General features: G+C 40.4%; 1 protein-coding gene across 9 annotated transcripts in view; it reads left to right on the top strand.

Moving 5' to 3' along the window:
- The window catches only part of WNK1 (WNK lysine deficient protein kinase 1), a 100,281-nt gene that overhangs the window by 50,290 nt on the left and 22,589 nt on the right, over positions 1–27,402 (top strand). For 7 of the 9 annotated variants that reach the window (XM_039383278.1, XM_039383275.1, XM_039383279.1 and 4 more), the window contains exons 5-16: positions 7,032–7,120; positions 8,000–8,219; positions 8,440–8,773; positions 9,850–10,034; positions 18,673–18,744; positions 19,371–19,520; positions 20,544–21,017; positions 22,048–22,329; positions 23,010–23,101; positions 23,654–23,816; positions 24,238–24,354; positions 26,517–26,690. In XM_039383278.1, coding sequence (XP_039239212.1) covers positions 7,032–7,120; positions 8,000–8,219; positions 8,440–8,773; positions 9,850–10,034; positions 18,673–18,744; positions 19,371–19,520; positions 20,544–21,017; positions 22,048–22,329; positions 23,010–23,101; positions 23,654–23,816; positions 24,238–24,354; positions 26,517–26,690 — 2,352 coding nt within the window. Of the gene's footprint in view, positions 1–7,031; positions 7,121–7,999; positions 8,220–8,439; positions 8,774–9,849; positions 10,035–13,007; positions 13,277–15,020; positions 15,450–18,672; positions 18,745–19,370; positions 19,521–20,543; positions 21,018–22,047; positions 22,330–23,009; positions 23,102–23,653; positions 23,817–24,237; positions 24,355–26,516; positions 26,691–27,402 lie in introns of those variants that run through there. The other 2 variants (XM_039383280.1, XM_039383281.1) reach the window with 2 other exon arrangements.

The following is a 27,402-nucleotide window of genomic DNA, read 5'->3' as shown; positions in this document are numbered from 1 at the left end:
AGCTTTCATCTGCTTCCACTGCTTGTATTGCAGTAATGCTGTTTACTCTGCTAGGATACTGATCTGGTGCAGAGCTTATTCTGCAGGATTACCAATTTAATTCTTGGTGGAATTATCAATTGTCCAGAATTAATTGCTATGAAAATACTGAAGTTGGTGAAGGTAAATTTTCACTTCTGTTAAAACATGTTGCATTTAATTTTTTTTTTTTTTGCCATGTGCTCTCAACTATTTTAACTTGCTTTTTAACTAGAAAAAGAAAATCATCCTCTGTAGGCAACCCATATCTTTTGAACTGAGTAAATTTGAAGCTGAAATTTTTCTTTTCATAGTATGTATTCAGTTGAATTGGGATGAGAATTATCCATTATAGGTATATCCTGTGTGAAACAAGGAAAGAACTAAATCTGAAAGATTGCTCCTAGAACAGGCAGTAAGGTTAAGATGAAGGATGTGAAATGGAAAAGGTGGTGAAATGGTTAAGCACATAGGTTTTGAGGGTACGGTAAGTAACTAATAGCAGGTAGTGAAATTTAGGAGATCATGGGGTAAACCTATTTAAATGCTATAAATACCATTGCCTGAGGGCATCTTTGAGACTAGGGGGAAAGAGGTAGGATCATTGGCTTTTTTTCCACTGGAATCATATGCTCTCTCTAAATTCCTGAAATTAATGGTTTGTGGCAGCCTGGGACTGGCTCAAACTAGAATGGTAGCAACTTAGCAAAAAGAAAATATAGAGACTTTAATTACTTTGTTTGTGGGATTTGACTTTGCTACTGATTTTATTAGCTTCTGGACTGCAAAGTTAGAACATTTTGTCTGAGAAGATTAATCAGTTACAGTAGACTTCCTTTCAAGCTCTACAGTTAGAGCACCTTTGAAAAGAGCCAAGCAAGAGTTGTGGTTAGACTGGGACAGGTAGACTCTGTACTTGTTAAAAGCTGAAATGTTTAATGTTCTTTGCAGGTCATGCAGTATACCCCAGAAAAACCTTAATTAGGTGTGCAAAATGTTAGATATTTATTCCAGCGAAGTAGATTTGCTTTGACTGCAGAGTGTCTGTTTGGTTTGAGTGGAACTGCAGCAGCAAAAAAAAAAAATTATAAGCAATGGCAAGCAAAATTCCAACATCCTTTAAGTGCTGTTAAAATGGAGTTGATAATCAACAGTGGATTTTTGGGGGGGATGTGATGGTGCTGGTTGTAGAATGTCTAGCTAAGCAGTTGGAAGGCCAGTCAGCATAGCTGGATCTTTGATGATCCCTTTTCGTTTGACTCCTGTAAGGTTTCACAACAGCTGGTGAAGAGGAATTCTAAAATGCCCAGTGTTGCTTTTGCAACACTGATGTTGTATAGTATAACAACAACACTGATACAATTGTAGTGTACTTGAACCAAGGATGTTATTTTGGGGTAAAAAGGGAACTTAATAATTCTAAATTGAATTTTATTACAGTTTGTCATTACGAGGTGGTCAGAGTTCGTTTGCTAGCTTCATACTTTAAGATGATGTACCTGATCTTTCTTAGCATTGCTCCTGATATCTTTACAAAAAAACCCCAAACCCAAACAAACCCCTGAAGCCGTAGACAGCTCATTTTATTAATAAACAAGTTTCATAATGGTTGTTTGAAAGTAGGTATTAGAAAAAAAATCAGACTTCTGGCTTAGGTTTGAAATCTAGCAACTAGAACTATAACTCTGGATTATTTGTGCACATGTGGTATAAAACAAGCAACAATGCAGTTTTCTAACTTTGTCCAACAATTTGAAAATCACCTTCAAATCCATATTCCCTTACATTAAGCACCCGTTAAGCAGATGATGTTGCCAACAGTAGCAAAATGCCATTGTCAGGAAGGAGGGAGGTGAAATATATTATCTTAATGATGCTCTGTGTTTAGTTAGGATTGTAGTCAGCTGTATGTATACTTCTGTAGCTCCACGGAAAGAAGAGAAACAGCTGCCTTCATTCCCTTGCACAAAATTAGTGTGAGCAGCCTTGGATCTGAACCCACTGACTGAGCTGTTTCCCCTCTTTAAAGTGGTACTTCTGCAGCAGCAGGATCCTGATGATCCTACCTGCAGCCTTAAGCTAGTGCAGAAAAAAATGGGTGGAGAATAGGTAGAGCAGCCAAGCAGGAGGGCGGGGACATGCAGGAAGTAAAGGATCCTTCCACTGTCACTTCTTCCTCCTCCTTGCAGCCAGCTGGGCAGGCAGAAAAGGACCCGCTTACCTCGTGCTTATATTGATTCTTTCTATTCAGCATTAGAGTGGCAAAAGCAGATATTGAGCTCAGATCTCTGCAGCCTCATGTACTGGACTTGGAAAATAACAAGAGGTGTCAAACAGGAAACAATGCTCCCTTCTAGCCTCGATGTCTGCTTTCCGTCTGCTGTGCGTTAAGTCCGCAGCTTAGTGGATTCCCATCGGAAATTAGCACCCATCTAACTCTGTGGTGTGTGTGCCCCTCTTTTCCTGATGGATTTTACAAAAAGAGAGATCTGTCCCATATTTGTAATTGTTAATTCCCACTGTTGCTGCTCTCACAAGGACTGTGCTAAAGAGGTAAGTAAGAATTTCAGCTTTGTCAAGTGCATGTAGCCACAGGAAAGTATTTTGGAGGTGAATTCTTGACAATTCTGCTGAACTGCCTTACATTTGCATAGCTTGGGTCTTCAGCTTTTGAACTTGACTGTACTTTCCCCCCTGTAATTCTTTAAATGTAAATTAAAATCCCAACCAGCAAGGCTGGAACAATAATTGCTTCTGCTATTTTCCACCTGTTTTTTTTTTTCCAAATCTAACTATTTTTTCTTTAGAATGTCTGAGGGTATGTAACACTTCTTCTGTCTTCATTTTGGTTTGTTGTAGAGGTTATGCAGCACCGATTGTACCTTCTGTAATGAAGTAAATGATGTGTTCAGTATCTCTTGCATTAGAACAAGATGCTACCACTGACCCAGTAATGTGGTGATCCAACTAATGAAAAGTACTCTGTTTCTAGGCAAAAATTTTGAAGAAGAGTTCTGGATAGCTTATACTTTAGTGTTTTAAAGTTTCTTGGAAATTTAGTTTATTTGAGAAAACCTAACTTGCCTTTAATTGATCAAATAACCATATAAATGTTGAATTTTGGAACACACTTCATTCCCCTGGTTAAAGTCTGATAAAAACACAAACTTTACCACATCTGAGTGAAATATGAAATCTCTTCTTATGCTTAACATGAGGACTGTAAGATGAGTTTTTGATTTTGCAGTGGCGCTTTGTGTTGCCTACATATATGTCCTTATTTTAGAGGTACTCTCAAAATGGAAGCGTTCAGTGGGTTTTAAGTTCTGCCCTTGTCAGCTATTGCTCTGTAACTTTCTTTCTGTAAGCCTGAGAGGTAGTGCAGCAGTTTACCAAACTGGGAACTCCAGCTCACTGGAAACCGCTGCAGGCTTTTTTGTTGAATTTATTTCAACCAAAAGTCTGATAAACGCTGTAATTTGGTTCATTATGCAACTGTATAAATGCATTTGCTGGTGAAAGAGAGGAAATGACACGAGTGTGGGAATGGGAGATGGAGAAAAGAAGGCTCTTGCTTCCAGCAGCACTGCCAGTTTGTGCTAATTTAGGTGGTGGCTTGAGAAAATGTTGGTGATTTTCATGTGTGCCTGTTACACCTCTGCACGCTTTTTTTTTTCTCTGTAAGAGCTCTTCCTTCTATTTCTTTAGCAAACTCAGAAATAATGCCAGCGGGATTTGGGTGTTTAGCCCTAATTAAAGTGCCACTGGGGAACAGGACTGGTAGATTAAAAGATTTGAGTTGCCCTGTGATTCTTCTAAGGAGTTTGGGGACTAGGAGAGGCATATAGGAATGTGACCATCTTAAGCATGGTAAAAACCAGGAAACACTGAATGGCTCGCTATTTACTTGAATGCCTTTGGGTTCAGAAGCTAATGAATGTGTTCTTGGCTGCCCAGCTCCTGCACTCTTAGGGACACATCAGGGTTTTGTGAATTGCAGGGCCTGGCCTCCCTTGGGTTTCTGTGTGATGGCTGGTTAAGGTGCGTAGGCAGCTCTGGATAGAAAAGAGTTCACTGATGTAATTATTTATTTATTTTTTCCCAGTCATTCATAGTACCTTCTCTCTTGTTGTATAAAATAGTTTGTTACTTCCACTAGTGCTTGAAGGAGGAAAAGAAAAAGTTTTAAGAAGCCGGTGAACTCCAGCCTAGGAGGTGCTTGGCCGGCGCTGTGGACTGGGCTTAGGCAGCCCTTAGTCCCTTAGGACCCCACAGTCCCTTCTCGTGGACTGTGGAACAAACTGAGAAATAGGGAGCTGCTTGAACAATGAATCCTCTGATGGCTTTAGGCCCTAGTGTGAAGTTCTCCCAGATTTTCTAAGGTGCAGTTAGGAACATGGAAGCCATGCTGGCGGAGGTTGGCAGGAGCTTCACTTTTTAACTGAACTCCTGATTTGGAATTCACAAAATGGAGTATTGTAAAATGGTCCTCACGGAAGGGCCTGAAGATTTTGGACAGGTATTTAATTTCTTTGCGGGTGGAGAAACACAGGATAGCAGATTGAATCACAGATTTTAAAACTTATCCTTAGCTTTAACTTTTCAGGCCCCATGCAAGAACAGAGCACGTGGTAAAATAGTTACCAAGAAAAATCATGTTCTGGCTTCATCATGTTGCTATTTCGCTGTGCCAGTTATCTTCCTCATATTACCTCTTAGTTTTTCTGAAATGAGATTGTCACAGATCTGACATCATCTTTCTGCTGCTGCAGCCTAAATGAAGGTCTTTGCTGGCTGCTGCTACGTCAGGGACTTGAGCTGTTTAGGAGACTTACATGTGCTAAATTTGGGCAAATTTAGATAGGAATATGTGCAATAAGCAGTTGAGTAATTATTGCACAGGCTATATGTGTACATGCACATAGGAGAGCATTTAATTACATGTGGAAACATCTCTACTACATATATAAACCTGAATTCCTGGGACCAGTTTAAGCTTGGTCATAATTAAAGGTGGACATCTCTGACAAGTCAGCTACATGAGCAGAGTTTTATAAATCCTTTAGAGTGGAGAGCTCTGTCATGTCCTGCTAGGAAGGGGGAGGTGTATGATATAGCCTGGTTACAGTATTAAACTTAGCCATCCAAACTTGGGTCTGTCTTATCACCCGAGGCATCGATTTTCTTAAGTCTTGATGTTCAGTGAAGCTTTTAAAAGCATTAAGCTAATGTTCACTGACAGCCTGTGTTTCAGTGCTTATTCTAGTCACAGTGTAGCCTGCAGTGCCATGGATTTCAATTCCTAGAATTTCACAGGAGCAAATTTTAGACCAAAGAAATCGATAAACCAGAATGCTGTTGTAACAGGAAGTTTTTTATCAAATAAATGTTTTCCTGTAGTGTGGGTGTTTTTTGTTGGCTTTTTTCTTTGAAAAATTCCAGATACGACACCTTTGTAAAACATGGTGGCAGATGTTGCCCACTGAAAGACTGGACTTTTTTGCTTCTCCCAGACTTTGGTTTACCTCTGTTGAAGTTGATGTTGACAATGCCCTCTCCTGGAAGAGTGTGGTAGAGAATATTTTATGTGGTGAACGTGTGAAGTCAAGGTACTGCCATGTCTGGCTAAGGGAAGAAGTATCTAAATGTAGATGTTAAACTATTACCATATTAAGTCTCCATGTTTGGTTAAATTAAGGTCTGTAGTTGCAAAGGCTCAAGTTCAGAGACTCAAACACTTCTGTTTCAAGATTTGTTTCTCTCTGACAGTAGAAGAATGGGGAAGAGTCATGTCTTGATGTCCTCGTTTGGTGGGCAGCAGTGTTGTGTAGGTTATTGGGAGAAGTACTTTCTGTTTAGGACTCAAATCACGATGCTTGTATTGCTACTTCATTTATTTCTGTTCTTCAGACTCCATGGTTTTCATTTTCTGTTTAGTTGTGATTTACCAGTGGCACAAGGTCAAATGTATCAAGTGTGTAATTTCAGGATTGTTAGGCTTGAAAACACCAGCTCTTCATATACCAGAATTTGAACAGGATGTCTTCATCCTCTTTCATTCTGCTGTCTTAAATACAGAGTTTGAAGCTAAAGGCTGCATCGAGTAAAATTAAGTGCCAGATTTTGCTGTTGTGGACAGTTAGCCCCAAAATGCAGTTTCTGGCCATGATTGAGTGATGAAGCCTGGCTCTCTGCCGGTAATGTTTTTCAGAATTCCCAGATGGTCATATCTCGTGGCCTGTTTGTTTTACTCATTTGGATAGTTGATCTTATTTGGATTTTGGTTTGCTCTCCCCCAGTGGTTTTAGCACATATTGGAGAAAGGATTGCTGTGTGTTGTGGAAGGGCTTTTGTAAAGACCTGTATAGCTGAGCTCATTTTCCTGAGCTCACAAAAGCAGTGATGCAGTACTGTGGTTTGGGTATAGTAGGTCTTCAGGGGAGAGCTAAAATACAGGAAAGACTTTTTTTTTTTTTTTTTTTTTGACATTGGGCAAGTTATTTAATGATCCAGTTGGATCATTCTGGACTAAGGTTTTTCCTGTAAAATCAATCTATGCCAAAATGACTTCTAATGGCACGTTGGAAACATTCTGGGAAGCAGCAGAATGCTTGGAAGACTGTTAAATTAATCATGTAGGTTCCTGCATTAGGATTACATAGGAAGCATTTCCTTCCATTCTCAGTCCAGTCTGTGTACTTGCCTCTAGCCAGCATAACTTCTATGGAAACTAAACAGTTCTCCTGTCGTGAGAACTCAAATGTCAATGCCTTCTGTTATGGAAGCGTAGCTGAGGGATGGGAAGATGGTGTGTGTGGGATGTTTGCAAAAGTCACTGACAAACAAATGAACAGTAATAATGGAGTCAGATTTCTTTCTAATTTGCACTTATTATTTAGGCCAGTTATCTATAGAATAAATATATAGGTATATATTATAAATAGTTGGTCTATAAACACAATCGAAACTTAAGTGAGCCTTCCAGTTTCTCAGTTCTCACTTTTATGTTTCAGGGTGTCAAGCCAGCCAGCTTCGATAAAGTAGCAATCCCTGAAGTGAAGGAGATTATTGAGGGATGCATTCGGCAAAACAAAGGTGAAAGGTAAGTACTTCCTTTTCAGATAGAGATCCTAGTTGCTGTCCAAGTCTTTTATCTGTGATGGTATCAGATCCAATTAGTTCCTGGGGTCTTCTGTGTTTGATGTAAGTTGGGAAGCCAGTAATACTTCTGCAGCTTCTGTTTGTTGGTAGATTCTGATGCAATGATTGTTTTAGAGAATTAACAGCATCAGAAAAAGTGCAAATGCTGTGGTAACCATCCATGTCAGTTTATTCAGAAATTTTACTGCTTCTATTAAAACTTTGACCCAGTCAGCAAAATTGTGGAGGACAATCCTTCCAGGTTTCCAGGTATTTGGATTTGGTTGGCTGGATTTATTCTGTAATCCTTGGGTTTTTTACTATTCCTTTGATTCTGTTGGTATTTTATGGTTAATTATTTTGAAGACTTGTCTTAATTTTGAAATTCTTGATGCTTATTTTTATCCACATTTGCTGCAAGATGACTTCTACTTGAAGTGGTTAACTTATACCATTACAGGAAATCTGTAACTGCTCTGTTGGGTTATTTGTGGAGTTTGAGGGGGTTTTTTTTGCTGCTTTTGCATGCTTGTTATTTGCTGATTGTCCAACTTAAGAATGCTTCAGCCTTTTTCCCCTCTCTAGCCTCCCCCTCTTCTGTTCAGAGCCAGTTTTATCTGTCCATGGATGTTTATTCATCCCCTTCTACTAACTCTTGGAAGTTTTACATCTGATTGTGTTGTTGTGTGTTTTTAATTTCAGTGCTTTTCCTTAGTTTTAAACAACCTAATATTTTTTCCCTATTTTAAGTCTGGAGGATCATCAGGCAAGGATATTCCTTAATATTTTATGAAAACCTAATCATTGTATGTGGTTTCTCTGTTCTTTCCCAATATGCTAGATATGCTATTAAGGACCTTTTGAATCATGCTTTCTTCCAAGAAGAGACTGGAGTACGGGTAGAACTAGCGGAGGAAGACGATGGAGAAAAAATTGCCATTAAACTCTGGCTGCGAATTGAAGACATCAAAAAACTCAAGGGCAAATATAAAGACAATGAGGCAATAGAGTTTTCCTTTGATTTGGAAAGAGATGTCCCAGAGGATGTAGCACAGGAAATGGTAAGTGCTGATGGTCTTACAAAGCTTAGGAAGTACTGGTGTTTCCTACAGTGAAACATGGTCTGTCACCTCTGCTTTTGCTGTTGCTGTCTAGAAATAAAACTGGTTCAGGGGTTTGTGAATGAGAATTTAATGCCAGAGGGAGTGGTAGCTTATGCTGTAGCACTGCAGCAGTGGCTGTCTGTGACAGTCTGAATTCTGTGAATATATCCTCCTTCAGGTGGAATCTGGCTATGTCTGTGAAGGGGATCACAAGACGATGGCGAAAGCTATCAAGGACAGGGTATCTTTGATTAAGCGAAAGCGAGAGCAGCGTCAGTTGGTGCGAGAAGAACAGGAGAAGATCCTTCAGGAAGAAGGTAGTCAGAAGCAGCAGCTGGAGCAACAGCAGCCAAGTGCTTCCTATGCAGGGTCAAAGCATCCCCAGTCTGTCACGGGTACTACTCTTGTCCCCACTGCTTCAGCATCGGTTTCTACACAAGTGGAGCCTGAAGAGCCGGAAGCTGATCAACACCAACAACTGCAGTTCCAGCAGCCCAGTGTATCTGTTCTTTGTAAGTGTGTCAGTTGGTTTATTTAGGAACTCCTGCACTTACACAGTTCTTCCCGGTGATCTTACACTTTTGGTGGCTATAACAGTAAATACCTTAAGGTGATGCTGTCTGCTGAAGAACAATAGCCCCCTAGAAAGCACAGCAAAATAAGATGCATTCCTGTGCCTTAGCTGAGCCAAGCCTTGGCACAATTCACCGTCCAGTGTCTCAGCACAAAATCATTTCTCTTAGTTTCAAGGTAATAGACTGAATGAACTGGGGCACCTCAAGCATGAACATATGTCCTCGTTTTTGCTGCCCTATAGGGACAGTATATTCTGGCCCTGCAAAAAGCTGTGTACTCTGGCACCAGTGCAGATAAAGATACTAAAACCACTTATCCTTGTTAACTTACATTTAAGGTGGAAATGAGATAAATCTACAAGTAGTTCAGATCATAATTTGCTTTCTGAAAAGGCTTTATTTTCTGTTTTACATACTGTAGATGAAAAGATGAATTAATACTCCTGTCTTTTCTGCCATCCCAGCATGTGAGTCAGTATTTGAATAATGATGGTAGATGAGAACTTCCATGTTAGAATGATGAAGTTAAAAAGCAAATTATTGTCTGTTCTTTAGGTACAGGGATTTTACATTGACTACTAAGCCTAGTTCTTTACTGTGCCTGTGTGGTGCATCTGGCAGCCAGCACAACCCACCTGTTTTATATGTCCATGTAAAATTAAAAATAATGATTTTAAAACCCTTGAAAGATCATTCATAACAATGTGGAATTTAGGTTTCTATGTCTAGTCTAGCCTTTTATAGGAAGCATACTTTATTATTAAATGTCTTCCCAAAGCACTTCTGAAATTACTAATTTTTCCAGGGGTTAGGGGAAGGCATATTGGTAATAAATTACTGTATGGAGAAAAAAAAGTCTTTTGTAACCAGCCTGAAATAGTACAAGAGGTAAAATGCTGTTAAGGTCCATGTGACATAGCACAAACATCAATCTAATATTTGATTGATTATTTCAAGTTTTAAATCCAGATGGCAGTTCTTGAAATGCAAATTTTTATCTTTAACTTCTACAGCCGATGGGACAGTTGACAGTGGCATGGGGTCATCTGTTTATGCTGAATCGTGTGTGGGCAGTCAGGCTGTGTCGTATGGTTCCCAGCTTGACCAGTCAGCCTCAAACACTGCAGTCCAGGGATACCCAGCTTCAGTTGGCCAAGTGCAGTCACAGCAGCATGGAGGATTTCAGCCACCTGCAGGGGTAAGCTGGAACTTGGAGTTTTGCAAATGCATGGAATTATCTGATTTTTGTTTGTCCGTATAGAGGTGAGGGGAAAGTCTGCCAGGCCATCTTCCATGTATGTTTTGTTTTCCGTAGGGGACAAATTCTGCATGGGAGTAGTTTAGGGGCTTTTTTTGCAAGGTGACTAAGTTTAGAGGGGGGAGGTAAAAGTGCAAGGGCATCCTTGTCTTTAAAATTTCTATTTAATCTTGGGTAAACTTATACAGAATGGTAGGTTAGGTTTTTTTTTAATGGATGGAAGTAACATCCTTGGAATAAGACTGTCTCGCAAATGTAAGCGTTTAATCTCGCTTAGGAAGGTGGTCTGTGTATGTGTGTATGAAGTTACCAGGGATTAAGCTGTTGGTCTAGTTTGAAGAAGGGATTAGAATAATTTGAGCTACTGTATGAAATTGCTGTGTGTGTTCTGTGAGGCTTTGATTACAGATTTTTGCAGGTAAGATTTTTTTGACTGTTATAGAATGCTGCATGTGAGAACTCCAGACTGAAAAGACCCCACATCCTTGTTCCCAATTTTATTTCTAGCTTGTGTTGATTTGCTCATCATGCGTATTCCTTTTCCCTGGAAAGTCTGCACTGGGCACAAATACTTTTCCTACTATGTTCATTTGTGTTGCCCTTTTATTTTGGTATGTTTTTTTCCTTGGTATGTTTTTGATCTGATAAGAGACTATGCAGAAATCTATTCTAACTCTGGAGTAGAACTTCTGCTACTTTTATATTGTCTTCAATGGTTCCCTTGTTGTTCGTTTTTTACACAAATAAAAGTCTGAGACAGAGACATTATGGTATAATTTAATAATACCATAAAGGCGAAGATGTGACACTTTAGGCTGAGGGTCCTCACTTCTTCTGGTACCTGTGGTTGTAGGCTTTGTTGCAGAATCACTGGTCTAAGTAGCTTTTTGGAAAACAGGCTGGTATCACTCACAAGCAAAGCATCTCCATCTTTTTCCAACACACTTAACCTGAGGCGTGTGGTACTGCGAGTCCTTGAGGATGAGTTCTTAATCCCTCTAAATAAGCTCTTGTTCTGGGTAAGCCATATTTTGGTGTAATCTTTTGAGAGGGGGTGGGAGAACAAGCATCTGATAGAGGTTTAGCCAAGCTACTTAGTTTGCTGCAAAATGTGCTCATGCCGTATGATGACAACAGTGGTCCCAGGAGGCTGACAGAATGGAGTAGAACACTACAGGAACTACTAACCCTGTTCTGGCAAGACAGGATGACAAGTCGAAATTATATTGGCAACTGGAAAAATGGCCTTAATCACAGAACACAGTTCAATCAGGACAAGAACAAGGTTCATGCTTAACTGTAATAATCATCTACACAAGTACAGAATGAGCAACAACTGGCTAGGCAGCCATTCTGGAAAAAAAAAAAGTTAGGGATTACATTGTACCACAAACTGGACATGGTCAAAAACATCACACTGTTGTGAAAGAGGCAAACATCACATTATATGAAATGATAGTTCTGCTCTTGGCCGTTGGTAAGTCTATCCTGGACACCTGGATTGAGTGAATTTGAGGGTGAATTGGGAGAAAATTCAGAGAAGAGTGTTAAAAAACCCCCACCAGAAATACAAAAGCATGGTTTATGTGGGAAGACTGAAATAGTTGAGCCTGTGAAAGATGAGCTTGAGGAGAGAGAAAGCTGTAAAAGGCTGCTATAAAATAGGAGGATGCTAATCAGATCACAACGTTGTTAGGTAGAATAAGAAATCATAAGCATAAATTTGCTAACCAGAAAAGACAGTTAAGTACTGTAATCTCCATCAGTGGAGATGTTTTTGAACAATTTGTATAAATTAGAGTCAGGAATGATATATAACTACTCCCGCCTTCAAATAGATGATGATGTATTTAGTTAACCATTTGAGTTCTCTTATACCTCTCTCCCAGATTTTTGAGCGGTCACGTAAGATTTCTCACATCAAAAATCTTTAAAGTCAGATCTCCACTGAATATCTTGATGTTTTCTCTCTGGAGGTCTGTATTTGGTTTCAATTAGTTTAAGAAATTGTGGATTACTTCCATAAGAAGCATATAATATCAGAGAAGGAAAACTTGCAGTTGAAGACTGCCTCTTTGTCATGTTTCTATTCATTCATTCATTCATTAAAAAACCCACAGCAAAACACACACAAAATGCAATAACAACAACCCCCGAACCAAACAGAAAAATGCAAATCCCATCCCAAAACTTCATTCTGTTTCTTTGGATTTGATTAGATTTTGACCTGTGGCCTTCTGGGTTGTGCCAAGATTACAAAATCATGATGCAGTTATTGGCTCAGCATCTGGAAAAGGCTTGTCTAATTTTACAGAATTTTCCACACGTTAAACTGATTTTTTTTTTTTTTCCCCCCCGCAACTCATGTTGTAGAGGGTGTAATGTTTGAATTGTTATGGTAATGTTTTAGTTAATAAAGAGCCAGCTGCATACATTTAGTCCACTTAATTCAGGCAGAGGGACTGTCTCAGTAGAGGAACTGGGTTAGGTGATACCTGTGAACACACACCCACTCTCTAAACTGATGAATGTCTGAAAGCTCATCAGTGTCTTTAAGTTTTTTAAATCTGTCAGACTACCAGATGCTTTGAGAACACACAGTATGGGCTGCTTCCATGGCCCCAGAGAAAATACTGTCTGTTCTGCCTTCCACATGTTTCCTCTAAGGGTACTAGGGAACTTCCCACACTGCTCAGTAACCTAAGGCAAACTTGGGTCCTCAGAGGTGCACACAGCCTGTTCCCAGTGTGTGTTGGCATTCATTCAGCATTCTCATATCTTGTTGTACCACACATGAGTCAGTATTGGGCCTCTCATTGTATGTCTTCATTTCTTTTCTACCTCATTATAGTTTTTGCTGGTTTTGTTATTCTTTTTTTTTTTTTTGAAGTGTTCAATTCTTAACTTTTGTTTTCCTCCCTTAGCCTCAACGTGGTCGTAGCATGTCAGTTTGTGTCCCCCACCTTCCTGCTCTTCCCTGTATGTCCTGCATCCCTCTCAGTGCTCCTTGCACCCCACCACCAGCGCTGTCTGCACCTCTTTCTCCTTTCTACCTTCGGACTGTCCCTGAAGAAACCTTTGCAGAAAAGCTTTCTAAAGCCCTGGAAAGTGTCCTGCCCATGCACTCTGCCTCTCCACGCAAGCATCGACGCTCCAGCCTGCCCTCCCTCTCTGTCAGTCCTGTATGTGTTACCATTTGCCTCCTGGCACAGTAAGATAAGTTATCATTAAATACATCCTGGCCTTTGGGCATTTTTAAAATGAGAAAATGAAGAGTTGAGTCCTTACACTGTGCTGCTGGAATGCTGAATTTTAATTTTTTTTTTTTCCCCCTTCTATGAAGCAGTACACTTAAACATTATCAAACAGTGGCTGACCATCTGCTTTTTGTATTTTAGGATAGTTTAAATATAAATTACCAAGTTATACCACAGAAGGTAAAGGGAAGACTATTTCTTATCATGATCAGAAGAATAGCTTTTTATTTTTCAAATTCTAAGTAAACACTGAATGCTAATTAAGCCCTGCACAAAACAACCAATTTTAAAAGCTTGGTTGCTGTGGCTAGTTATTCTCAAAGCTTTGGCTAGCTGTGATAGTGATACTAGAAATGTAGATTATGAATACCTTTGAGGATTTTTCTGTAAGTTTTAGTCAGAATTGCCACTTCAACTGCTTCTTGGTGGGAAGAAGCCATAGTTTCATGTTTCCCAGAAAGTCAGATGCAAGATAGCTTGCAACACACAGGTAGTTCCTTTTCAGTTTTGAGCTTCAATGTACACAAAATAAGTTTTGAGAAGCATTTTTGTGAAACTGAAGTAAGTGGAACTAGTTTTTAGAATGTAGGAAGAGTATTTCAACATGTAGGGCCTTGTTAGTATTGGTCAATATGGAAATTTGCTGCTGCTTTTCTGGACAAAAGGGGCTGGGAAGAAAGTAAACAATGTGGAAAGAGCAACTTGAAGTCATAAATGCCATCTGTCTTGGACAGTGTATTTGCTACTGACTCCTACAGTTTTTTTCTGTTAGGGTAGAGAATACATTCTCTCAGCACACTGTAGGCAGAGATGAAAAACTGCAAAATTACTAAATTGTTTGATATTCTTACATAAACTGTCTTTATTGAAATCTTCCTTACGAATCTTAAATAAGGTGAGCCTCATTTGAAATAGTAAATGAGATGGAGTGGAATTGCCTGAGGACTCTACTCTTTCTAAACCTGTGAATGTTTTATTGTCCGGGCAAGAGTTAGATTTGTTTCAATTGGTATTAATTTTCAGTGTAAAAAGGTGTGATTAAGTGGATCAAGAGAGATTATCAACTTAGGCAGAACCCAAAGGCTCTTTGGTTTTATCAGAGGCTTTTTTTTTCACCTGTGTGCTGGAATGGTTCAATTTTGTCTCATAAAAGGTTTCTTTTTAGCTCTCTGGATAGCATACAGGATAACGTACACTGTGGTTTTTTGTGTTGGAAAATACTGAGATTTAATGTGATTTTATCTTCTGAGTGCAAATTAGAGGCTCTGCATCATTGCTGCTCTCAAGTTCTGAATTTCATACTCCACATATGGCAGTGACCTCAGGGGTTTGATTGGATTTCAAGCACTGATCACAATGGATAGGCTGTGACAATAAATCTCTTTCCACTGTCATGAGCGAAGCTGGTTTCTTTTTGTGAGTTATTGGAATTGAACTGGAAAAGCAGCTCTAACACAAGCAAATGTTCCCATTTGTAGCTATGCCTGCCATGGATGTATTTAATGGATATTTACAACTCACCTAAATTTCCTTAGTACTGTATGTTTTTGACCATGAATTGAGTATGAATTCTATAAAGTTACTTCACAGAACTGCCTAGTGAACTGTGCATGTTGATGTGCTTTCACTTTTAATGTATGAATTACCTGTCTTGTTCATGTCAATACAGCCTCAGCATCCACGTGGGGGAACACCAACGTTCCCAGACTCACAGATATTTTTCCCAACCGTTCATGAACGGCCGGTGTCTTTCTCACCACCACCTGTCTGCCCGCCGAAGGTGGCAGTTGCTCAGCGGCGCAAGAGCACTTCATTTTTGGAAGCCCAAACTTGCCACTTCCAGCCATTGCTGAAGACTGGCCAGAGTTTAGTTCCACCTGGTGGTAGTCCCACCAATTGGACACCAGAGGCATTCGTTATGCTGGGCACAGCAGCTCAGAGAGTCGCTGGGGAGCCTCTGCATGTGCAAGTTAATCCTGTGTTTGAGCCAGCTCCTGTCCACAATGACTATAGATCTGGACCAACACCTCCAGAGGATGCTCACTACAGAATGCATCCAGAAGCTGTATATTTGGTGGGCATGCACTATCCATCACAGGTATCGGAGCAGTATGATCAAGTAGCTTATAACTCTCACGCAACTGAACAGCATTTGAAGCAGGTTTCTGAGTCAAACCATGGGCAAGGTGGTCCTCCACAAAGCTCTGTGTTCGATTTTCAACCGGGGCAAACATACCTGGCAAGACCCGTTCAGAACCTGAGGCTGGATTCTGGGATGGGTCCCCTTTCTCCATTATCCAGTGTTTCAGCTCCTCTGAGTGCAGACCCTGCTCAGATGACGTTCCACCAGGTGTTTGTTCCGCACTCTGCCCCGGCTGTGCTCTCTCACAGTGGTGATGGCAGAGCGAGCTGTGTCTTTGAGTTCCATGTGCACACACCGACTTCTGCCTCGGCAGAAGGGGCAGTTTTACCCCCGCGGGTCTACAGAAGTCGCCGGGGCTCTATGGAGACCAGTCAAGAGGAATCCACTCAAGGCATAGGGTCGCATGGTCGGCTTCAGCCTGTGACAGAGGAGCAGTGTAACTATCTTGGTGCTGGGTTAGCAGGTCCCAGAGGGGGCTCTGCCAGGCGGAGCTGGCCAGAAGGAAGCCCAGAATACTCCAGTGATTCCTCACAGCTGACTTCCTCTGACACTGGTGATTTCCAGTCTCCTCCCCCTACAGGGGGCTCATCTTCTGCTTTTGGTTCAGACTTCTCATTGCCCATTGTTCAGCTGCCTCAGAAGGTGTTGCAAGAGTCGCAGCTCTTCATCTGCTTCCCCCAGGGAGCCTCAACTCAGCAGGCCTTGTCCACCTCGCTTTCATCAGGACCACCTGCATCCTATCCTCAGGTTACAGGAGCAAACCCGTCCAGAATTTCTCTGCTTTTTATAAGTCATACCTTGTACTTATAAAGGGGAGCCTTACTTTTAGATTTGCTCCTTGTGGCTCTAAGTATTAGCATTCTTGGGAATGTCTTTCCACCAGTCTATACTAGGATCCCTTTACCAGGTTGCGATGAGATAATGAGGCATCAGCAACCATTTGGTTTGTGTTGAGATTTGGCTGAAATATTTGTAGGGCTTTTGTGTTAAGAGTAAAAAAATGTTAAGTGTTTCTCCTGGGACTAGTTGTTCTTTTTTTTTTTAGTGAGAGAGAGCTGGAGGACCAAATTGGCTTTTAATCAGTGCTTTCAATGAAATATATCTTCTCCACAGTTGGAATCAGCAGTGATAGTAAAACTTTGCTGCTCCTTAATTTTAATGAGAAAGTGTTATTTAAAGTTGAACTTTCATGTGAATAATGTTTCGTTAGACAACAACAGAGTTATTTTGCTGACTGTCCAAAATGCAAGAGCTTTTTCTAGACCTGGGGGAAGAAAGTGGGAAGAAAGGAATGGAAGGAGCTATATTATGTACATGTACACGGATTTGAAATGTGTTTGGAGGATCTTTGAAGAAACTAAACAGGCTGAGTAGTTAATTAATGGCACAGACAACTGTTGCTAATAGGTGTTGCCGCCTTCTAAGCCTAGAATGGTGTCCTTTTAAATAGCAAAATTGGAGGCCTGAAGCTTAGTTTGGAGGTACATGTTTTATCAGCATATGTGGTATTTGCGCTTGCAATGGTCACTTTTTTGTACACCGTGACTGTGAAGTGTGTGTGTATACATTGTGTCTGCACTTTAGTCTGAAAATTCTCATAACTTTTTGTGAAAAGAGAAGGTTTACTTTAAGTAGACTTCTCTTTTACCTCTTCTGTCCTTGGAATTAGGGGCTCTAACGTTTTAGTTGTTGGAGTATTAGCAAATTTGGGATTTGTGTGAAGGAGAATCATTTTGCTTTCTGTGGTAAGATGAATAAGTATTCAAGGCTTTCTGTGTTTTATTAAAGCAGGAGCAGCTTTAATCACTAGTCTAATAGATAGCAATTGCTGTGCTCTAGGAGAACTTGTAGAGTGAATCTGCTACTCAAGAAGTTTGAAAACTATTTGGAGATTTTTTCTTCATAAACCTTAGTTAAACTTCAGGAAGTGAATTCTGGTGCATGTAAAATACATCTGGAAAACAAAATAAGAGATCATGATTGTTTACAGAATATAAGTTCTGGGATCTTTTATCTAATTCATTAAAAGATTAGAATTTGAAGCCTAAACTAAGTCAATATGAACAGATGTTATAGCAGTGGGATATAGCACATGTTTAGATCTTAGCCAGTAAGGGCCTCAAGCTTCTAAAACAGCAAAGAAAAAAATGGTTCTCTTTATTGGCAGTCTACTTTCCTCAAAGTTTCTATAATTAAAAAAATATGTAATTTTAATAAACTTGTTCCTAATGAGCTTTTTCAAGCTGAATGATCACAGCATTAAGGAATTTTAGTAGTTATTTCTGATATGATACATATGTACCAGATATGCTTCTTACAAAGGCAATTCACCAATGTGGTGCATGCTCAGGGAGCTCATCTGGAGGTCTTTGTCTAGTTTTCTCCCAGGAGCTGATAAAGGAATACAGTTGCCACAAAAATCATAATGCAAATCCTGGGATCTGATCAAAAAATGTCAGCCACAAAAATAATGACAATCCATTCCATTTTCCTCTGCATCTTCCACATTCATTTGTATGCCACTCATCCATTTTTTTCATTGCTTATTCAAAAATTCTGTCTTAACTAGAATGTGAACCCCCACATTCCCTAATATCCGATTCTTGGTAGCCTTTGAATGGGAGTGACTCTGGGAATGATTACTAGCCTGTATTTTGACATACCTCTCAAAGGAAACTCATGACATGTATGTGTACTGGATATGTTGTAATTGGTCTGGAATTCCGTATATCTTTGTGCTTGGTGGTTGGTTTTTTTATGGGTAGTTTTATTTCCATATACCCTCCTTTTATCACTCCACCTGACTGTGTGTAGAACACATGTAAAGATAAAACTTAATGCCTCTATTTCCAGTTATCATGCCAAGGCATCCTGCTTTTAAAGCATCACCAGTGGAAGAAGAAGCTGGTAGGCTCATCTGTGTCATGTTGAGGGGTTGCAAAAACTTTCTGTATTGGTTATTTTGGAAGACTTAAAATGAAGTTTGAAACTCTTCCAGATTGCTCTGCTTTGTTCTGGTTGTCATAGTGGAATTTGGCCAGAAGGACTGCTTGTCCAAAAGGACTGCTAGAAACCTATTCTAACCAGATCGTTCCAGGCAGAAATGATTATAATTGCCTATGGCAGAAATCATAGGGTTTTTTTAAGCTGACTCTTTTTTTTTTTCCCCCTCCTCCAGACACAGGTGCAAGGCCAGCCAGCCTCGAGCAGTGCATCAGTGCCATCCCAGCCTACCCAACACACTCAGCAGGTAAGATCACAATTCCTAAACACAGGGCTAAAATACTCCTAGTACAGGATTTTGATGACTCTTTTAAGACCGGTTGACTACCTCTGTCACCCTTCAACCCATAGTTTTGCACAAAAGCAAAGGAATCCTCTGGTTCTCACCCAGTCTAACATCCTATGAGATATGCATTGACCTTCTGGAATTTATTTTTAGAATCATGTTAGTGCTTCTTTTCCCATGTCTGTCTTCCCCAACTTCCACCTGAGCTTGCAGTGGTGGTCCCGTTCAAGGGGAGATGTGTCAGGATTTGCAAGTTAGACTGTCTAGACAGGCAAACTTCATTCTTAGGATTTCTCCTAACTGGAAATACTATCTTCTGCAACATTCTCTTCTCTTAACTGCCTTTTCTTCCTTTATAGAATTTTCATTCTTGTTCACACAGGGGAAATAATTCTGTTGCAAGATTTGGTGCTGATAATGTAATTGTATTAGTGTTGCTAATAATTGCTAAAGCTTAATTGACTTGGCATGTTCTGAAGAAGCACTGATATTACTTGTGAGAGAGTAAAAAGTAGAATTTAAGTAGGATATGCTTTAAAAACCTCTGTGTGGGGGAAATACAGCTTCTGCCTCTTTTCTTACTACAGAGTGCACAGCAGCCAGCCTCTTCCCAACAGCCTGGACAATACCAGCTGCAGCAGCCACCAGTTTCTGCTGGCACAACTCCTGCACAAACTGTCTCTCAAACTCAAACTTCACAGATTATGCCAATGCCTCAGGCAGCAGCTGGGACACAGGTAAACAAAATTATTTCTAGCAGAAGATTTTTTTTTTTTCTTCACAGCTGGCAAATTCAACATGCTGCTACTTTCACTTTTGTCATCTTTTCTAATGGTTCCAAAACATTCATCCAGGCAATAGTATTCTTAGTGTACTGCAATTGTCAGTTTTGTTGGAAACCTTTTCACATGTGGCAGTCGTGAGTAATTTGAGGGAGAGATAGTACTTCCATGCACAAAGATCTTTAAATCATCAAAAATATCAGGAGGCATTTTGATGAATGGTGTGTTGTGAATGGATTTTCAGGAACTTGTCATTTCTGTTTCCCATACAATGTCTATCTTCTGCATCATTATATAGTCACTTACTTAGGTAGTGAACCATAGGACTCCTTTCTTCACTCTGTCATCTTTCTTACTCAGCTCTTCTCCTTTACTCCCTGGTCAAGAAGCTTCTGTTACTGAATATTGCTTCATTTTGGCTCATATCTCTGTTGAATGTGTGAGCCTTACTTTTGTTTTTAAAATTATTGTTTTGTTGCTTGTTCATCTAAACTGCCTTTCCAGTTGCATCATTTGCTGGCTTTAATTGACATATCCCCTGCCATTCTCTGAATGCTGGCACAGTGGATTTTCATTTTCCTCTGCTTTAGTCCCCATACCCAAAGCTGACAGATTTGTTGAAAGATTTGCACTTCTTTTCTGTAAGAAGGCAGGCCTTGGGTCTGAGGACAGAGTTGAGGGGAATTTGATTCTGTTTATGCACAAATCAGTGCTTCGGGGTATTCGAACGTTGCGCTTTCACCCGCTGTGGGTGTGTGTTTTAAGAGCCTGTTGAGTTCTTCAAAGGGAAGTGTTGTGAAGAGAGGACCGCTTGGAACTCCAGCCAGCTTCCCAGCCACTCTGCCAACTGTGCTCCCGCCCACTTTAACAGAGTGCTGTAACTTGAATAATGCTTTCTTTGACTAATGTGTAAAAGCTCTGCTTTCCGCAGCCCTGCTTTAAAAAAAAAATCTATCTCTATTTTCTTTACCTCCCCAGCTTCCTGTTTCCCAGCCAGTGTCGATCATCCAAGGCGAGCCTCAATTACCTGTTGCAGCACCTTCTCTCCCTCAGCCTTCAGTTGCCCCATCAGTCCCCATTGGCTCTCATTTTCTACCCATGGGACAGGCCTTGCCAACTTCTGTGGTTCCCCAGTTCCCAGTCTCTCAGTTGCCTGTAGCAGCTCCTCATGTGACAGTGGCTCAGCCAGGTTTCCAGTCACTACCCATTTCAATGGCAGCTGGCATGAATCAGCCATTGCTCACACTGGCAACGTCTGCTGCGGCAACTGCTGTTCCTGTAGGATCAACCGTTGTCCCTAGCCAGCTTCCCACAATGATGCAGCCTGTGGCTCAGCTGCCCAGCCAGGTTCTCCCGCAGCTCCTGCAGCCAGCTGTCCAGTCCGTGGGATTGCCAGTCAGCATTGGACAAGCTGCTGAAGCTTCACTTCCTGCTGGAGATGCTCTTTACCAGGTATTGTTGCAAGCCAGCAGACCTCTTCTCCACATTTTTAGCTGTTCCTTTAAGGTATCAGAGCTAACTCACTTTTCATAAGAGAGCCATTAAACCACCAACATGAATTCCATTGTGTGATAAAAACACGCTTTAAGGAGGAGAGTTAAAAAAATGTCCTTGGATACCCTGGTGTTTTGAACTTTACATATTTGGCACTGGAATTTGTCTAAAATGACAGAATCATAGTGCAGGGCTTTGTTCGACCACTGTGTGAAAGAGGACAGCTTTATGTCCAAGAGATCTGTCAATTTGGAGAAGAAGAAAATCAAAACATTTCAACCTCAGAATTGGGAGATGTGTACTGGAAAGAAAATCAATGGCAGCATATTCAACAATGTCAGTGTTTCATTCCAAGTCTGGGAAGGGGTGGGACATGGAATTTCTAGAAATAAGGCAGGCAGCATGGATCTTGAATGTGACGTAAGTACCTGATGCTAGTTGTGAACTGCTTGACTGGTGGGCACAGACTGCTTCAGCTACTTTGTGTGATCACTGTAACAGTGGCAACCTGAATAATGACAAAGGTGTTCCTTGTTCCTGGGTCAGCTCATCCTGAGAGGACAGGAAGAACACAAGACTGTTTTTGCTATTAATCTCAAGAATCAGCAGCAGTTTTATAACATCTGAGCAGTAGTTGTTCAACCTGAAAATTCTTCAAACTCATTTCATGTCTCAGGCTTTAAAGTATTAAGGTACATAGGCAGCTGCGAGAGTTGGGAGATGAAGATTGTTTTGCCTAAGACTTGGAAGTATGAGTGGGAATTTGCTTGTTCAAGCATGGTGACTTGCAAGCTGGCTGCATGAGCAGTTTGCTTCTTTGGGAAGATATTGGGAATGCTTGAATAAGTACAGAAAGTTGGAAGATGCCCCTGGAACTGATACTTTTTTCTTTTTTCTTTTTCTTTTTTTTTTCTTTCATTTTTTTTACTGTCGTGTTTCCTAATTAGCTCTGACATTCACTGACTTGACTCCCCCGTTTCTGTTCCAGGGTTTCCCATCGCGGCTGCCGTCTCAGTACCCCGGGGACTCGAATGTCGCACCTTCCTCTGCTGTGGCCTCTGCCAGCATTCCTTCTGCTGTCCTGTCCCCTCCCTTACCCACAGATGCAATGGCCCAGTCGGGATATCTCGCTCCTGTTGTGCAGCCGTATGGGGAACAGAACGTTCTCGTTTCCATGGGCAGCATAGGAGGACAGGTGCAAGTGCCCCAGCCTCCAGTGAGTTTAGCACAGCAGGCCTCATCTGCCTCCTCACAGCAGGCAGCTTTGGAGGTAAATATATGGAATATAATGTAACGATACATTTAGGATGTTTGAATCATGCAGCAGTGTATGTATGTGGGGAACTGATCCATTCTGTGCTTTTCTTCAGTTGGAAATTAATATTTCAAATGACCTTTCTCTTACAGCAGAATGTCATGCCAATGTGGGGACCTTGTTGCCACTGGTTGTTCTGTTGGGAAGTGAGTGTGCCATCCTGCAGGCAAAAAGCAGTTAACACTTCACTTCTTGCTAGTCCCGTGGAACATTTTTGCCATATCAAAGACAAGCTGCAAATGATAGCCTTTGAGAATCTGTCATTATGCCTATTCCCTGCAGTGTCGTTCTTGCTAGGGAGAATTTGAACTGTCTTCGTGTTCTGCATTGGCTTGCCTTTTGCACATTCTGTTAGTAAGACCGTGACTGCATGGCAAACTGTAGTGACATGTAGAAGTAGAAAGGACGGCTGACTTCCTCTCCTCACCCCTCCCCAGATGATGTTTTGCTTCACTGCAGTTTGCTCTAGAATCTTTTGTAAATTAGAGCTGTCTAGATGCCAGCTGTTTAAAGTTCTGAAAAGGCAGAGCTTTTAGCTTTACAGCTGGTTTGGGAGTAAGTTTGAAAGACTGCTGGGTTACCTGAGGAGGAACTGTCTTCTTTGGGGGGTTCTTGATGTAGGTTTCTGTCCATAGGGTTCTCAGGGAGTCTCACAAACTGCTCCTTCAGAGACTCTTCCGGCAACACAGCCTGCTCAATCTACCCCTTTGGCTTCCTCTATGGATAGGTAAGCATTGCTTTCCTTAAATTATGCTTCCATATGTGATCTTTAGGTATACTTTTTCACCAGGGATTTTTTTTTTTCACTAAGGATGTTCTTTAGGATGTGAGGAGATAAACTTCCCAGAGAAAAAAATAGAATTATGAGAGGTGGAGTAAGTTTTGATTTATGGCTGGATATGGAGGGAATAAATAGGATTGTCTGTAGTGATTTAACTTATAGTCCATTTTTATTTTTCATGTCCAGTGGATCATAAAAGATGTTTTTCTGTCCTTTTGACACTTAAACAGAATTCAGACTCCAAATAGCTTGAAGACATACTCAGAAGATAGATTTGTACAACTCAGCTTGCGAGAGGTGTAGCGAAATAATTGCTGTTAGGGTTGCTTGAGTAGAATTTCTAAGTGTTGACAGGACTCTTTTTTCCTCTAGTCTGAGATTACACACATCTACTGCTGTCCAGAAGAGAATATCGTCTGCTGGGTTAAACTGTATTGTTGCAGTTATGGAATGCATGGATACTAATGTAAAGTTGCCTTTTTCTTTTTTTTTTTCCAGTGCACATTCTGATGTTGCTTCAGGATTGAGTGATGGCAACGAGAATGTCCCAACTTCTAGTGGAAGGCACGAGGGGAGGACCGCGAAACGGCACATGCGGAGGTCTGTCCGCAGTCGCTCTCGCCATGAGAAGACTGCTAGGCCAAAACTGAGAATTCTAAATGTGAGTATTTCTTATTTTAGTGGCAGTTCAGTAGTGAGCCTCTAAAACTGTTATTTCCTTCAAGGAATGTGTGTCTTGTGCAGTCTTGTTCCTTGCTCCCTGCTCCCTGAGCATGCAAGCTATCCAGTGTATTTCTTTTGCTTCTGGAGTCACCATTCCAAATGTTATCTGCTAAGAGCTTTTTGGACCATTATATCTGGCAAAATTGGCTTGCTTAGCTACCAGTGGTTCCACAGACTGTTCCAGAATATTTGATGTATCCTCAGACAAAAATGATGCTGTACATGGCACCATTTATTAGACTGGAAAGAGAGAACAAGTTTGTGTTATACCAATACTGTTGGTTTGTTTCAATGAACTTTAAAGAAAAAGCCTTAGATTCTTGTGCTTTTGGTTTGAAGTACTCTTTTCTTTGCTTTAGGTTTCGAACAAAGGTGATCGGGTAGTGGAGTGCCAGCTAGAGACACACAATCGGAAAATGGTTACTTTCAAATTTGATTTGGATGGTGATAACCCTGAGGAAATAGCTTCAATTATGGTAAGATATATTTTAGAGATGTAGAATTGAATCTGGTCTGATTTCTTTTTTCTTGTGTTTCAGAGTTGCTCTTCCAGGTAGTATGGTGTATGTTCACCTTGTTGGTACACAAGCACAACTAGAAACTCTGGGCACAGAGTGGTATACCTGACTGACAGTTAATATTGCATGCACAATTCACATGACAATTTTTCAGGTTTTACCTTGGAATTGAGGTTTTATCAAGTAAATTTGCATCTGGTTTTTTTGCAGTCTAATTTTTTTTACAACAGCAAACAACTTTCTGGAAGTGTCAGGTTAAAAAAAATTCTGGTTTGTTTTCTAGGAGCAAACATTGCTAGGTCTTTAAAACTTATTCCTACATTTTGAGTGTTTTGCCATTGTTCTCAACTAAAATGGGAAGGTTCTGCCCTTGAAGTAAGAATGGGAATCACTTTCTGGTTTCTGAAAGTCTGTAGTGACTGATGCTGCTTTTGTCTTTCTCAGAGGAAAAAAACCTCTCCATTCAGTGTATGATGGACAAGCATATAAAATAATTCACCCTGTAGAGATACATTTAAGTGAGAGTGTAGCATGGACTAGCACACCTTTCTTGTTTTTTTTTTATTTAAACTGTTTTTGGTCTGGTACAGTCTAAATGAAACAGAGATTGTTTTAAGTGTTAGTGAAGTGAGGAAGGATGACAAAATGCAGTATCTTTTGCCACCTTCTTGGGTACCTCTGTTGGTGTGTGCTGGATTCGTACCTGTCAAAAGAAACCAAACCGGTGATATGGGAGAAATAATCTTTCTGTGACTAATGGCTTTTTAAGAAAGAGGAAGAAGCTGGTTTTTGGCTAAATACATGTATTGACACTGTAAACAAGTCAATAACATAAAGTCAAGTGCCAAGAAATACACAGATGTCTATCTTTACCTCATACCTGAAGTGATTCTATATAGGAATAAAAGAGTATATTTGATTTTAAAAGAAACCAAAAATCTAATCGAACAAAACGAAAACAAGCACACTCAGCTCAGGCAACAAACCCCACAGTATTTGAAGATGAGTAGAAGCAAAATAAGTGAACTGTGCATCCAAAATGCAGTCACATAGTTGAAACTGTGCAAAGTAAATTAGACATCTGAATCTGAAATATTGTGCTCGTGGGTTTCTTGTTGAATATTGAGGAAACTTTTGACTGTAAGACTTTATGGTTTCTTTTTAATCATTATGCTGTCAGGTGTACCCCATATAGATACTTGTCATTCCTCAACTTAAAACACTGAAGGTTCCTTTAACTAGTAAGTTTGCTGCATTGCAGAGGGACATAAAAGCACCCATCACGCTTGACTTTCCTTTCTCTGAACCAGCATCCCAGAAACTTGATGTAAATGCAGTGTCTCAAGCTTTACCTCTAAGGCAGTTTCTCTCTCTTTTCCAGCCGAGATGCTGTGACTGACAGCTTTGCTTCTGTTTCACAGACTGTCTCTGCGAGCTTTACCATGCATAATTTCAGGAGACAGAATATTCTCCTGGGTCAGACCAAACCAAAAATGTCTTTCTAAATGTCACATATGCTTGTTTAAGCTAATTTTCTCCAGTATAAGCAGCAGAAGGTATTTTCATAAAGCAGGTATGGTGTATTGAAACTAAGTGGGCTGAGCAGTCTTCCTTTTCCTGTATTTGGAACGTAATTAATACTGGCTTTTATGAACTACAGCCAGACTTTAAATTAGTGATGTGCAACCTGCATAGAGTAGAAGTTGTATGGAAAGAGAGAAGCACAGAACACATCTTGAAATACAGACTTTTCAATTTCTTTTATGTTATAGTTCCCTTTAAATGTGGCTCTTAATGCACATTACATTAGACAGGAGGAACTGCAGTAAGATAAGGCTGCTAATTTTAAATCTCCCTGTGCTAAGCAAAGACTGAGGTGACAGTTTGATGAAGAATTGAGGTTGAATGTTGTTCCACAGCAAAGATTAAACCAGGGCAAATGCTTCTGTGCTGGAGATAATTTTAGAAAGAATTGTTTTTCTCTGAGGTGTCACCATCTTTGTCTTGTGCAGAACAGCAAAGGAAGGACAAACATGAGCACTAAGAGCAAATTACCGTTATTCAATGTACTGTTTTGAAATCATTTGTAGAAAATGAATGTTGTTTTGTTCTCTTTACAGGTGCAGAATGAGTTTATTTTAGCAACAGAGAGAGACTCATTCGTAGAACAGGTACGAGAGATTATTGAGAAAGCAGATGAAATGCTAAGTGAGGATGCAAGCGTGGAGCCAGAAGGTGATCAGGGTTTGGAGAGCATGCAGACAAAAGATGATGGCTTCTTTCCAGGGTCGCAGGTACGTAAAGGACAGATCGCCTTAGCTTTTTGCATTTTCCATTTTGGGTGATATGGCTTTGTGAGTAGAACTAGTTAGATACAGCAACTTTCTTTCATGAGAGATATCAGAGATTAATAATTAAATGAAAAGACAAACAGAGAAAGCTTTGTATCAGTGAGTGCCTAAAATTCACTTAGAAAGCTAAATAACAGAACTCTTACTTTTTGGTGTGTTTGAAGACTTCTGAAGCTGCTGAATCTCCTAACAGTCCACTAAACAGACAGTCTTAAATGCTGAGGCTTCTTGGATTTGAGATTATTGTGAGGTAGGACAGTAAAATCCCCAACCCTGTGCTGCTCACTAAACACTGAGAGCCTGGACTCAGGCCCTCTACCCCCTGCAATACTAAGAGATTGGATAGCTCAGTTAGGAAACATAGGCTTTGAAACTGGTTGCTGGGAATAAGATGGGGTGACATTTCCTGAATCTCTGCCTTAATTATACCCAAAAATGGCTTGAAACGTCTGTTTATCTGTGGAATGTTTAAGAAAATCAGTTGGACTGCCTGTTAACAAGCAAACGTTTAGATCAATTTGTTACATTGATGGTCTCTAAGCCGAGAAGCTCTAAAGCCACTGTAGCTGACATTTATCTGGGCAGAATTCCTCTAGTTTGGTGATGGTGCTTGGGTCCAAGGTACTACTTCTCTTAAATGCCCACGTTTCAGTCA

This window comes from Pipra filicauda, unplaced genomic scaffold (assembly GCF_003945595.2).
Source record: "Pipra filicauda isolate LSUMZ 115617 unplaced genomic scaffold, ASM394559v2 scaffold2_size9829703_pilon, whole genome shotgun sequence".
Taxonomy (NCBI): Eukaryota; Metazoa; Chordata; class Aves; order Passeriformes; family Pipridae; genus Pipra; species Pipra filicauda.
Note: the sequence above shows the minus strand (reverse complement) of the source record. Positions and strands in the feature narration are given on the sequence as shown.